Source organism: Elgaria multicarinata, chromosome 6, assembly GCF_023053635.1.
Source record: "Elgaria multicarinata webbii isolate HBS135686 ecotype San Diego chromosome 6, rElgMul1.1.pri, whole genome shotgun sequence".
Lineage (NCBI taxonomy): Eukaryota > Metazoa > Chordata > Lepidosauria > Squamata > Anguidae > Elgaria > Elgaria multicarinata.
The window spans coordinates 98,418,419-98,432,438 of NC_086176.1; the positions used below are offsets into that span (position 1 = coordinate 98,418,419).

The 14,020-nt window shown below is 44.3% G+C and overlaps 1 protein-coding gene across 4 annotated transcripts in view; it reads left to right on the top strand.

Moving 5' to 3' along the window:
• DAB2 (DAB adaptor protein 2) overlaps positions 1–9,413 on the top strand; it is a 53,721-nt gene extending 44,308 nt beyond the window's left edge. For 2 of the 4 annotated variants that reach the window (XM_063128127.1, XM_063128129.1), the window contains 4 exons: positions 1,385–2,038; positions 2,647–2,759; positions 6,911–6,985; positions 8,089–9,413. In XM_063128127.1, coding sequence (XP_062984197.1) covers positions 1,385–2,038; positions 2,647–2,759; positions 6,911–6,976 — 833 coding nt within the window. In that variant the 3' untranslated portion in view covers positions 6,977–6,985; positions 8,089–9,413. Of the gene's footprint in view, positions 1–1,384; positions 2,061–2,646; positions 2,760–6,910; positions 6,986–8,088 lie in introns of those variants that run through there. The other 2 variants (XM_063128128.1, XR_010025559.1) reach the window with 2 other exon arrangements.
• Positions 9,414–14,020: the final 4,607 nt, after the last annotated feature.

A 14,020-nucleotide genomic window follows, 5' to 3' on the forward strand; every position in this document is an offset into this window, starting at 1 on the left:
ATGGCTTGATCCATATCAACAAACCAGTTGTGGTAGTTTTCATCTCCACCAGGAGGAGGTCTTTCATATAGCTGATGAGTCCTAATTGCCCATTCCAGACCCAGCCACCCCAAGATGCTTTGCATTACAACCTGGAAGAATATGTTGTTGCTAAGGAAATTAATTCCATCCCCACCCGCAGTTACTGTGAAGATTGCAGCCTAAGCTCAAGCATCAGGGAATTCTGCAGTGCTGGGGGGTGGCAGATGATGTCAGGGTCCCTGCTAATAAAAACATGCTGTCGCTGTGTCCCTGCAAGCCCTGGATCCACTACAACACTGTTGATGTCCTGGCAGGGTGGAGAGGAGATTCTTGACACTGGCTCTGTTCCTGTGTACCTCAGCAGGCTGTCTTTCTCAGCTGGGTTCTTATGTTCAAAGTAGGCCATTGATTATCTTTGGAGAGGTTGAGCAGCCTGTAGTCCAAAATGTGTGGAGGGCCGCAAGTTACCCACTCCTGCCGTAAGGAGTATGCAGCTACTGAGAAGGTAGCATCCCATGTTTTATATAAAAGGCTAGTAGTAACCATACTTCTGCAAGGTCTCGGGTGCACAGAGAGAGCTTCCTTGGGACAGGAAGAAATGTGCCATTGTTCAAGAACCCTGTTGCTAAAGTAGAACTACTACATTTCTCTTGTAAGGTGTGATCCTATGCATGTTTAGACAGGGAAAAAGTCTCTTCCCCGTCTGGCTGGGGAATGCTGGGAGTTGTAGGACTTTTTTTCTGTTTAAACATGCAATGTTAATAAATACGATCAAATATGGAGCTGAAGAACACTGTTATAGTAGATGCATTGGAGACCTAGCAAGAAGGAAAAAAAACTTTACTCCTCCTAAGCACTTAGAAGATTTTATTTTTGTGAACCGCTCAGAGAGCTTCAGCTATTGGGCGGTATAAAAATGTAATAAATAAATAAATAAATAAATAAAAAATATTTTTAGCAAGAATCTAAGAAAAATACTTATATCTTGCACACACAAATATTGGTCCTGCCTGGAGATGTGAAAGCTGAGAAACTGGAAGGAAGTGGAAAAATTAAGGAACATATGTTTTTTTTCCTCCAAATACCTAAAAAAAATTAAAAAATCACTGGGGGAAATGGGGAAGCCCCCCCCCCATTTTTCCAGGCTTTCACATTCCTAGGCCTGCCACAAACTTTTGCATTTGCTTAACCACTAAAAGTCTTGTTTACAATACAGACGCACAATGCACTATGTGCACCCATGTATTGGCATCTACAACGTATTAAGTCTTTTTCTCGCAAAAGTGCTTGGAGTTGCCCGAGGAGAACTTCGGCATAATGATTAAAAGTGTGTGTGTGTGTGGTCCCCCTCCGCCCTTTTCAGGTGGCTTGCCTGCTGCACCTCCAACACCTGTATGGGGTCCCCAATCCGCCATCTTCAACCAACCGCCTCCAGTCTTTCCTGGCACTGTTCTGGGTGTTCGGCCTGCCAGCTTTACTCCAGCTCTTGGTTTTGCGAGTGCTCCACAAGTTCCGAACTGGAACCAGCCTGCCTCCTTGGGCGCCCCAGTCCAGTCTCCTGCTCCCGACCTCTGGGGTCAGCCTACACGTGTTTCTCCTTCTAATGCTTGGACACAGCCATCGTCCACCGGGAACCCGTTTCAGGTCAACCAGTTCTCATCGACACTAGCAGCCCACCCTCCATCTATGCTGTCTCCCATGTCATCTGCTAGTCCTCCTCCTCAGCTCCCTCCCAGAACTGCGCCTCAGAAGGAGCTCGTCAAGAAAGAGAGTGATGCCTTCACTGCTCTGGATCCACTTGGGGATAAAGAGATAAAGGACGTAAAGGAGATGTTCAAAGACTTCCAGCTGACGAAGCCACCCGTGCCGGCAAGGAAGGCAGAGCAGCAACAGCAACAAGGTCTGTCCGGCGCGTCCAGAGCCTTTGCCAGTTACTTCAATAACCAAGTGGGGGTTCCTCAAGACTTGGCTGACCAGGATGACTTTGAAGCCAGTTGGCTGTCTGCTAAAATTGGTGGTAAAGCTGCTGTTCTCATTGGGTAATCTTAAAAGGGTTGGCCTTTTTGTTCCCCCCTTTTTGATTAGCTAAGGGCAAATGCTTGAATGTATGTTGTGGATACCTTAAGTAGTCTCCAGGGAAGAGAATATTCCTTTATCCTTTTTGACTGGAAGGCTTTCTTGATCTTCGTGATGGCAGTCCCCAGTCAACCCTCAGCCCAAGCTCACTAGGTGGCCTTGGAGAAGCTATTGGGTTGGATCCAGATCCTTTGTCCCACCAGTGGAAGGACACAACTTGCGGAATTGGAATTCTGCATCCTCTCCTCCACTCTGCAGACCCCCATGTGCCCCCAAATCTTCTCCAAAGGTCTTCCAACCCTCTGGGGCAGATTAGAAATGATTTCTTTTTTAAGTGGGAGAGGGTGGGCACCTTGGCAGACTCCAGGAAATGTATCCAGGGGCACATTGGTGCTCACAGACACCATGTAGCTTGTCGCTGCACAACATGTGTGCAATACGGGTATGCTCACTGACCAAAAGTGGATTTGTTTGCTGCATAATATGGAATGGGCTGCTTAGAATGACTTGAAAATGGTAGCTTGATACTTGTCATTTTCCCCAATCTAGCACCACCAAAGCCCGTTCCCAGGCAAACTGCTGTACCATCGACCAAGCCTGCTGAAGACCTCTTTGAAAACCCTTTTAAGATGGACCCTTTTGCAGCTCCCTCACAAAGTGTTGTAAGTATCTGAGTGTGCTCTATGGGGCTGCCCATCTGCTTGGTATAGTAAGCCATTATTATTATTATTATTATTTATTTATTTATTTATTTATTTATATAGCACCATCAATGTACATGGTGCTGTACAGAGTAAAACAGTAAATAGCAAGACCCTGCCGCATAGGCTTACATTCTAATAAAATCATAATGAAACAATAAGGAGGGGAAGAGAATGCAAACAGGCACAGGGTAGGGTAAACAGGCACTGGGTAGGGTAAAACTAACAGTATAAAAGTCAGAACAAAATCAAGTTTTAAAAGCTTTAGGAAAAAGAAAAGTTTTTAGCTGAGCTTTAAAAGCTGCAGTTGAACTTGTTGAACTTGTAGTTCTCAAATGTTCTGGAAGAGCGTCCCAGGCGTAAGGGGCAGCAGAAGAAAATGGACGAAGCCGAGCAAGGGAAGTAGAGGCCCTTGGGCAGGTGAGAAACATGGCATCAGAGGAGCGAAGAGCACGAGCGGGGCAATAGTGTGAGATGAGAGAGGAGAGATAGGAAGGAGCTAGACCGTGAAAAGCTTTGTAGGTCAACAGGAGAAGTTTATATTGGATTCTGAAGTGAATTGGAAGCCAATGAAGAGATTTCAGAAGTGGAGTAACATGATCAGAGCGGCGAGCCAAGAAGATGATCTTAGCGGCAGAGTGGTGGACCGAGACCAACGGATTGATGTGAGAAGAAGGAAGGCCAGTGAGAAGAAGGTTGCAGTAGTCCAACCGAGAAATAACCAGTGCATGAACAAGCGTCTTGGCAGAAGAGACAGACAGAAATGATCGAATCCTGGCAATATTATACAGGAAAAAACGACAGGATTTAGCTACTGCCTCAATATGAGGAATAATATGCCAAGCCTTTCATTCCTATGACCTTTGGAAGATGAGTCGCCTAAGAGTTATCCAAACATTGTGCCTGCACTCACTACAATCTGTCTCGCCCCTTCCTGTTCCACCTTGGTGGCATGATCAAAGGTGATGGCAAGCTGTGCCGACTAGGGATGCCGCACAGCCGGTTGGGTACGGGAGTCGGGCGGATGCACTTCCCCTTCCTGCATCAGTGGCGGCCACCATTGGGGGAATGGGGGAATTGCACCATTGTGGGAGCCTCTGTAAATTGGGGCCCACCATTGATGCAGTTCCCTCTTCCCTGTGTCAATGGGGGCCTTAAAGGTGAAGGCGCAAATGCTCCATTCATGCCTTAACTCTTGCGGTAATGGGGGCCTTTAAAGCCACCACTGGCACAGAAGGGAGGAGTGTGCAATTTTCAGAGGCTCCTGAAATTGTGCAATTCCCCCTCATTGCATCAATGGCAGCTGTCCTTGATGCAGGAAGGGGAAGTTTGTGATTTCAGTGGGTGGGTGGCTGCTGAGTGCTCAACGGGCCAAGCTGAGCCTCAGGAGACGCTCAAGCTTCCCAGTGAGCGGGAGTAGGCAGCAGCGGGGCAAGCACCTGCTCAGGCAACCGCAGGCAAATTTGCTCACCCCTAGCGCTGCCTAAACTTGAAGGCCAGGCCATGAAACGGGTCAGCTGGTGGAATAATGGTGTGCCGTGTGTTTTTACAAGTAGTGCTGTGCCAAAAATTCCTCCCGCATTCTTTTCGACCATTCTCTTAAATGGTCGAAAAAGAGATGGCTTTTGAGGGCGGGGTATCAATGCTGAAGAAAAATTCAAATACATGCTGTTTGAAGTGGGTTTGGGTTTCTTGCACGTACCTTACTTTGGAAGCGGCCGAGGAGTGTACACATGTGTCCTGTTTTTCATTGTACAAATCAGCACTATAAACCAAAATATAAGATACACCATAAATATCAGCAGAGAATAAAATCAATATAGCATGGCTCTCAATAGCCTGGCAGTCTGTAGCCTCCTCAGGCATCATCAGATAATTCCCACCACAGGCCATTATTATTATTATTATTATTATCATCATCATCATCATCATTTACATTTATATACAGCCCCATAGTCAAAGCTCTTAGGAAGTGCAGCCAGTCTGGGATGTTGCAGTGCATCCCAGATGTATAATAGAAACAGAGAAAACATCCACACCGCACCATCAGCTGCCTCCGAGTGATTAGAAAAGCTCAAAAACATCACAATAATAAATTATAAAACACTCTGAGGATGAAGCAGAAGAATGGAAGCCTTTTTCAGAGGGGAAGAACTCTTTCGGCAAAGTGGAGGACAGATTTTGGCTCAGCACTAGCTCCACCTCTTCCCTAGAGCTAGTTGCAACATTGCCTGTCCCCCCGGCCCCTCATCCCTGCATTATGGTGGATGTAAAATGTGGGGGCAGCCTGCCAACACATTTGCTGCTGTAGCCACTTGCAGTGGCAGTACAACCCCACCTACCCTGGCAACAAAACCCTTAACAAAAAAAACCCCAAAAGATAAAATAAGAAAAGCTGTGCTACATCCCCTGCTAATGGGGTTGTAAGAAACTGTGGAGAATTTCTCCTTTCCCTGGAGAAATTTGGTTAAAATGTGTCTCCTCTGTGGTCCCAATTTCTCTCCCTACAAGTAGGGTAGAGAATTTTGAGGGGGCCCTGTGTGCACAGCTCTACTTACAAGCATTGCTAGCTCATTACAGTGCCACTAGTCTATGCAGATGAAAATAAGGAATTGGAGGAGGAGATGATTTCAGTGAAGACTCTATCACTCCTTTTTTTAAAGGGTTCTAGAAGTTTAAACAATACTCTTAACACACTGAGCCTGTAGTTAGAATGAAGGGCATGCTCAAACAATGGGCCTGCTCCAGGCAATCTACACGGACTGAATCGATGCTAGGGGTGTACGAGAATTTCGTTCCTGTCTGCAAATCAGGCGAATGTGTCCCATTTGCAACTCCAAACTCAAGCAGGGGTATAATTCCTGGGAATGAGAGTGAGACAAGATGAGCATTGAGCTCAAAGAACCTTGATGACCTCAAACATTGCTAGTTCCTCCATTCCTAAATGATGCTCAACCAAATGAGCTAGCAGGGGGTTGCATGCCTGCATGTGTCCTGGGCAGGCCTAGTGTCATGGGTTGGCATGAGTAGGCAGCTGCCATTTGTGCCTGGGCCCCTGCCGCTACCTCAACCTCTCCTCACCTACTTGGGAAGTGCCATAGCCAAGACCAGTAGCCCCACAGTGCCCCCATTTTAAAACAATGTTCTTTAAGTCACCTTTTGAGTAGCAGCAATCTGCACCAACCAGATGCGGCATTGGTTGGGGGACATGGCCAACGAGGGCATAGGGTGGTCTTTACATCGCTCCTGTGCCCTCATTGGCCCAGTATCCCCAAAGGCAGCATCTGATTGGTTCAGAGTGCTGCTACTCAAAATGCAAGTTAAAAAAAAAAATCTTTGGAAATTGCACATAGGTTGCATGCATGGCCAGCCTGGTGCCATGGATCTTTTCTCAGGGAGGAAAAGCCACTGCCGCTGCGCCAGAAAAAGAAATGGGCAGGAAGGGATTGGATGACTTGGCTGGTGACTTCGGCAAGAGGTGGGGGAGGGGCTTCAAGGGGGAGGGAGCTTGGCTGGCTGGTGGGCAACCGTGTGGGGGTTTCATCAGAGGGATGGCTGTTGGGCTGCTATAATGGGTTGAAGTTGCCTCTTCCAAGACTGAATTCAAATATGCTGCTATTTTGGCTCCACCCCTTTTGTCTATGCCGTAGGGTGACCATATGAAAAGGAGGACAGGGCTCCTGTATCTTTAACAGTTGCATAGAAAAGGGAATTTCAGTAGGTGCTAGTTGTATGCATATCGCACCTGGTGAAATTTCCTTTTCATCACAACAGTTAAAGCTGCAGGAGCTATACTGCAGCTATACTGTGACCAGATTTAAAAGAGGGCAGGGCACCTGCAGCTTTAACTGTGTGATGAAGAGGAAATTTCACCAGGTTCCCCATATATACAAATGACGCCTGCTGAAATTCCCTTTTCGATACAACTGTTAAAGATACAGGAGCCCTGTCCTCCTTTTCATATGGTCACCCTAGTCTATGGCCACACCTACCCCTGGAAGGTGCCCCCTGAACGAGGGCCTTTGGGTTCAGCTCCTCTGCTTTAAAGCATTATCCGCAAACTATTTCAGTATCATTTGAAGAGGCTAATTTGTTTTCTGTCGCCCTTCTAGACCACGGCTCCACAGCTGCTGTCTTCTGCTCCATTTGGTGATCCTTTTGGAAATCCATTTGTATAGACTTGATAGGTGAGTGTCTTTTAGTTTAGTGGCAGTCCGTCCCAATTCTGTTTGTCTTAAAATTGAAGCTCCACCATCTAAAAGGCAAATCTTGGCTTTTCTTTAAAAATTAGCTGAGTGTACTGTAAGGAGGCAACTGTTGAGAGTGATTTGAGGCTAAGTGTTACCAGATACCACCTGGCCGGTAACAATTCAGTTTTCACCCTTCAAGGTTTCAAAAGGCTGGTGCAGAGGTTAACCATTATATTATGTACCTAAATAATGAACTGGTTTGCATGTAATGATAACCCAGAATTTAACGTAATTCTGGGTTCTTGGGAACGAGGCACGATTCTGGGTAATTGGAAAATTAGCTACATGGTGGTTCATGCTGCCCCATCACTTCTCCTGCAAGTGGGTGTGATTAAAACAAATCATGGAGCTTCTGCCTGTGGTTTGGTTAGCATTCATTTTTCTGGCGTGTCAGGGAGGGACAAGCCAGAGTGCCTGGATCGCATGTAAGACTGAGCGTGGTTGGAAGGTCTGGGTTTGTTTAAGCCACTCCCACTTGCAGCAAGAGTTATAGAATCATAGAACAGTAGAGCTGGAAGGGGCCTATAACGCCATCGAGTCCAACTCCCTGCAGGAATCCACCTTAAAGCATCCCTGACAGATGGTTGTTCAGCTGCCTCTTGAAAGTCTCTAGTGTGGGAGAGCCCACAACCTCCCTAGGTGACTGGTTCCATTGTTGTTCTGCTCTAACAGTCAGGAAATTTTTCCTGATGTCCAACTGGAATCTGTCTTCCTGTAACTTGAGTCCCTCATTCCGTGTCCTGCACTCTGGGAGGATCGAGAATCGATCCTGGCCCTCATCTGTGTGACAACCTTTCATGTATTTGAAAGGTTGATCAGGCAGTGTGCACCAGCCTGACACTTTGTTCCTGATAACCTAGAATTATGCCTTGTTCCTGAAAACCAAGAATGATGTTGAATTCTATAAGATAATACGTAAAAAGTACTCCCTAGCAAAAGATGGAAAAGTAGGACTCATGCCTGCAGAATCCTGCATCCACTTCCCCTTACACATCTGAGTAATCACCTTATCTGATATTTTGTCTCCATATTTTCAATAGTCCATACAGAGAGCTTCAAGACAAGTGTTGGGTGGCCCAGCTGTGAGATGGTAAAGTTCTCATTGTGCTTGACCAGAAGTGCGTGTAATCAGCAAAGGAATAACTGGACTGCTGCGGCAAAAAAAGGATGTAACAAATTACTGTCTTCACTCTGCATTATCTGCCTCATTCCTCATCCACTTCTGGATTGCAATTCATTCTGGGACGTCCTTGGATTGCAGCCTTTGGAAGTCAAGGAAGGAATTTGCTAGAGACCAAACTGCAACTGCTGGAGACCTTCTTCCCATGTAGATTTAAGTAACTGAACACTCTATGGTGTCTCCTAGTCCTTCACTTTCACTTCCATCGAGGCTTGGAAGCACTTAACTGTAATATGAATGAGAAACTAAACACCCTTCTAGGACAAAACCACACAAACTTCTGTTCACCTTCACACAAGGGAAGAGGACCATGAGCTGAATTTGCAGCACTGAGTCACCTAGAACATTACATGGTCAAGTACTGTTGTAGACTTCTCCTAATCTTACTGCAAGCTTTTAAAACTTGCAGTTTCCCTCCCACTCAAAATGTCAAGGTGAATGTCTGAATTCCAAAATGGGCAAATACTGTGTTTGGCTCCAATCTGGTGAGTTCTAAACTGTAATTGCTAGCTCTAATGCTGATGCTGTCCAACGGAAGTTGAGATACTCTTGGCAGCCTCTTGTCCAGGACGTTTGAAATGACATTAATATTGTATTCCCCGGCACATCTAGTGTTACAGAATTGTCCTCTAGCAAGATTCTCAAGTTCCTAAAGCAAACCAAGACTGAGAAAAGGATGGATGCAAAAATGGGCAAGTGTTTATAAAAAGGCTCAGTGAATATGCCGTTGAACTGGAAAGCAATCAAACTCTTGAACAACAAACTCTGCAATCTTGGAAGCTGAAGTATGGTATGGCCGGTGTTAATCTGCAAAGTGATACTGCACCATTTAAACAAGAGTCTTAAGAACTGGGTGGAACTGATGCAAGAGCCAGGGAGGGGGGGTCTCTCCATCATGGCACTTACGAATACAGACTTGAAATGGTATCCATGTTTATGTTAAAGCAAAATTGGAGATCTGCTCGCTAGAAAACATTAAGTCTGCAGTGATTTGTTCTTCCAGCCAGTTATGCAATCTGCTCTGTACATAATTTACTGCACTTTTCCTGTAATGCAAAAAAAAAAAAAAAGCTATCAATTTATATGTATTTGTCTCAGACTGGAAATGTAGGAACTTATGGATTGTGTTACACTGTAAAAAGCAGTTGTCAAAAGTTCCGACAATTAAATGTAACTTCATTTCAAGTGTGGCACGTAACTTTATAGATGAAATCACTTTGATATGGTTAAACGTTTTCTTCACTTGCTCATGAAAGCTCTAACTTACTAAAACAGATAATGTTACGATCAAGCCAGGGCCCTTGAGTCACCAGGAATGTAGATAAGGACATATGGCATTAATACTACTCCCCCCACCCCCATGACTTGGTACACAACCCTGGGCTTGTGTATGGTCAATAGAAGAGAAACAACCAAACGAATCAAAATAGGAGCAGAAAAAGGTTGACAGAAATTGTGGTTGTGGTGGACACCGCGATGAAAATGTCAACCCAGTGTGCCGCTGTTGTAAAGAAGGCCAACTCCATGATAGGCATAATTAGAAAAGGAATTGAGAATAAAACTGACAGTATCATACTGCCTTCGTACAAATCTATGGTGCAGCCACACTTCGAATACTGTGTACAGTTCCGGTCACCACACCTAAAAAAAGATATAGAACTGGAAGAAATGCAGAAAAGAGCAGCTAAAATGATCAAGGGGCTGGATCATGGAAGGTTACAATAGCTGGGATTTTTTAGCTGGGTGGGGGAGACATGATAGAGGTGTTCAGAATTATTCATGGTGCAGAGAATGTGGCTAAAGAGACATGTTTCTCCCCATCACAAAATACTAGAAACCAGGGCACTTCAGGACAAATAAAGGAAGTATTTCTTCACACAGCATATAATTAAAGTTTGGAATTCACTACCACAAGATGGAGTTATGGCCACCAATTTGGTTGGCTTTAAAAGTGGGTTAGATTCCTGGAGAAGAGGAGGCTGTGTGCTACCTCCAATATCAAAGACAGCAAGACTGTATACACTAGTTGCTGGGGAACATGGATGGGAGGGTGCTGTGCATCCATGTCCTGCTTATGGCTTCCTGGTTGACAGTTGGTTGGTCACTGTGTGAACAAAATGCTGCACCAGACGGACCCTTGGTCTGATCCAGCATGGCTGTCCTTAAATTATCATCATCACCACCACATACCTCCTCCAAAGGATAGCAGCAGAGAAAAGAAAACAGCCAATAATTGGGTAACTGAATTCATCCAGGGAATAATAAAGCTCTTGAACAGAAAGGATGTCCATCTTAAAGAACTTACCACTCCTACATTGGTGCAACTTTGGGGACATAGTGAGCACTTAATCCCTAATGGGCAATAGAGAAAAACAGGGCTGGACCATCCTGCATGAATGGTATGCATTCCTCAGAATAATCTACAATATGCAAGCTTCCATCGTGGACAAGGATGTTTAGAAAACTCTGAACTCTGCTAGGGAACCATGTGAAGACATATGCATCCCACAGCCATGCAAGTGTAACTGACACATATAAGTATAGTTCTTTCTGTGGTGCATCATCACTACCTCTGCATTAACTGCCATAATGTTACCTCTCATTTCAGAGGCAGTATGTTGCACCAGTTGCTGGGGAACACAAGTGGGATGGCACTATTGTACTCATGGCCTACTCGTGGGATACCCACAGGCAGGTGGTTGGATACTTTATGAACAGAAGGCTGGACCAGATGGACCTTTGGTCTGATCCAGCATGGCTCTTACGTTCTGCAGTCTTGGGCAGGGATCTACGATTGACTGATTCTTTTATTGGAGATACCAGCGATTGCGCTTTGGAACATTTGTATTCTATGCATGCATTCTACTGTGGACTATGTCCCCATCCCACTGTGGCTGTTCGTGCCACAGCTCTCTTTAAATACGCTTCCCAAAACAGTCCGGGAATCTCAAAAGTTTGTTCTAGCCTGTAGTAGGATTTGTTGCTTCATCCAGAGCTTGGCGCTAGAGGAGCAAGCAACAGGTACTAAGACAAACGGCTAGTGAATGTTTAATTTCTTTTATCAGGCATGGATTCCTAAAGAATCAAACCTTCCCCCTTGCATAGGAGTGTCTCCAAAAGTAAACAATCTCTAACTAACCCCTGTTCGGAATCAAAGTACTGGCAGTTTTCCTATTTGTGTTCCCTGCTTTGTTACTGCCTGCAGCTCCCTGTCATCCCAAGCAACTGCACGACTTCTGGTCAGCAGGCGAGATTATGCTCCACATTCCACACATTTAACCTGCCCTGCTCTTCTAAGATTTGTCTTTGTGCAGGGTGGATTTTCAACCATTCATAGACACTAAAATATCTACAGGGCACATTCTGAGGCCTGGCCTCCAGATGCAGTAGGAGGTTGTCCAATGGACTGCACCGCTTCAGTGTATACGTGGGGAATATTTATTTATTTATTTCATTTCTATACTGCCCAATAGCCGAAACTCTCTGGGTGGTTCACAAAAATTAAAACCATGAAGAGCATAATAAAACAACCAACAATTTTAAAACACAAATACAAAATACAATATAAAAAGCACAACCAGGATAAAACCACACAGCAAAAATTGATATAGGTTAAAATATGAGATTAAAACAGCAGAGTTAAAATTTAAGTTAAATTAGGTGTTAAAATACTGAGAAAATAAAAAGGTCTTCAGCTGGCGACGAAAGGAAAACAATGTAGGCGCCAAGCGAACCTCTCTGGGGATCTCGTTCCACAGCGGGGTGCCACAGCAGAGAAAGCCCTCCTCCTAGTAGCCACCTGCCTCACTTCCTTCGGCAGGGTTCACATTCACTTGTGAATTCTCTCCTCTGTTTAAAAAATAATCATTGGAATTATTTATTTATTTATTACATTTTTATACCGCCCGATAGCCGAAGCTCTCTGGGCGGTTCACAAAAATTAAAACCATAATAAAACAACCAACAGGTTAGAAAATCAGTATAGTCAAAAAGGGGAGTGATTACTTTCCCCCAAGTCCAATGCTATTCTTTTTTGCAGGGTGCGTGTTTTGATGTGGGGAACATTTTTTTTTAAAGTAATGTCTCCCACCTGTGGTCTAAGGTAGTACATTCCATTCAACTAAATTAATCTGCTTCCAATATAAAAGTTGCAGCCTCAGTTCATGCCTGCTTGGGTTTCCCTGTGGCCACATGAACTCGGGATGTATTTAAAGTTCCTTGTGGTTGAACAGGACTGAAGAATGAGCAACACTTTTCCAGGTTGGGCCAGCCCTACCATTGGGCAGAATGAGGCGGCTGCGTCAGGCAGCAAATGTTTGGGTGGACAGGGCAGTGGTAGTAGCAGAAGCCTTCCTGCCATTCCCTCTAAGCCCCCTACGCTAGTCTGCTCCCTTCAGGTGTGGTGAAGGATACTGTCTAGTCTAGGGTGACCATATTTTGGAAATCAAAAAGGAGGACAACATGGTCGCCCCCAAGGGGGCGTGTCCAGCACCAAGGGGGCGTGCCCACCCGAACATAGCCTTGGTCACATGTCTGATTTTACAGCACACATTTAAGACAAATCTGTTCTACATAACATCTTAATGTTAAAATCACTGAAATAAAGAACAAGTGAGAGATTCAATGTATCTGAAATTAACTTCACTCACTCCTACTTTTGTAGGTTTTGCTGTACTTTGAAGCTTTTGCTCTACTCTGTGTGTTACATTCTCCCCTTCCCTCAAATATCTTTTCTGACTGTATCTTCACTCATTGCAAGCTGCTGTTGTTGTTAACAGGGTTTGCTACTGGCCCCAGATCTGTTTCAAATTTGGTACGGCTAAAGCTCTACCTAAAAGCTATCATGGTGCCAACTTTCAGCTCTTTATCTTTAAAAATGACAGTTTTAAAAACAATAATTTTAAAGTCTCATTTTTAAAAAAATTCCTAAAAAATCAATGGTTGAACGGATCTGTTTCAAATTTGGTGTGGCTAAAGCTCTACCTAAATCCTATCATGGTACAAAGTTTCATCTCTTTATCTTTAAAAATGACAATTTTAAAAATAATAATTTTAAAACCTCAATTTTTAAAAAAATCCTTAACAAATCAATGGATGAATGGATCTGTTTCAAATTTGGTGTGGCTAAAGCTCTACCTAAATCCTTTCATGGTGCAAAGTTTCATCTCTTTAGCTTTAAAAATGATGATTTTAAAAATAATAATTTTAAAACCTCAATTTTTAAAAAATTCCTAAAAAATCAATGGATGAATGGATCTGTTTCAAATTTGGTATGACTAAAGCCCTTCCTAAGAGCTACCATTGTTCCAAGTTTCATGTCTTTATCTTAAAAAATAATGGAGTTACAAGCATTTTTGTTAATTCCCATTAAAGTTGCTCTTTTAAAAAAAATCCGGATTTCCTCTCCCCCCTCCGGATCTGCCATCCAGGCAAATCCGGCCATATGGCCACCCTGTCCTGTCACCAATATTATAGTAACACTGCTAGCATGTTTCAAGACAAGGGTGCATCCACACAAGACTTTTATCATGGAGTCACCCTGCCTCATTCATGGAATTTATCATGGTCTGGATGACATCACTTTAGACTTGTGAGCCTGCCATGTTTTCCCACCACATTTTCCAACTGTTTTCTTTCTACAAAAAAATTGTCAAGGAAGGACAGGGAATAGCTTCACAGTGTCATTTGATTAGTAGTGCTAGGAGGCCTCCGTATGGAAACACCCCAGTCTGGTTGGACTCTGTTAAAAAAAATTGGGGGTCTTGCCTGCCTCAGGAAATGAAATGCCTTGG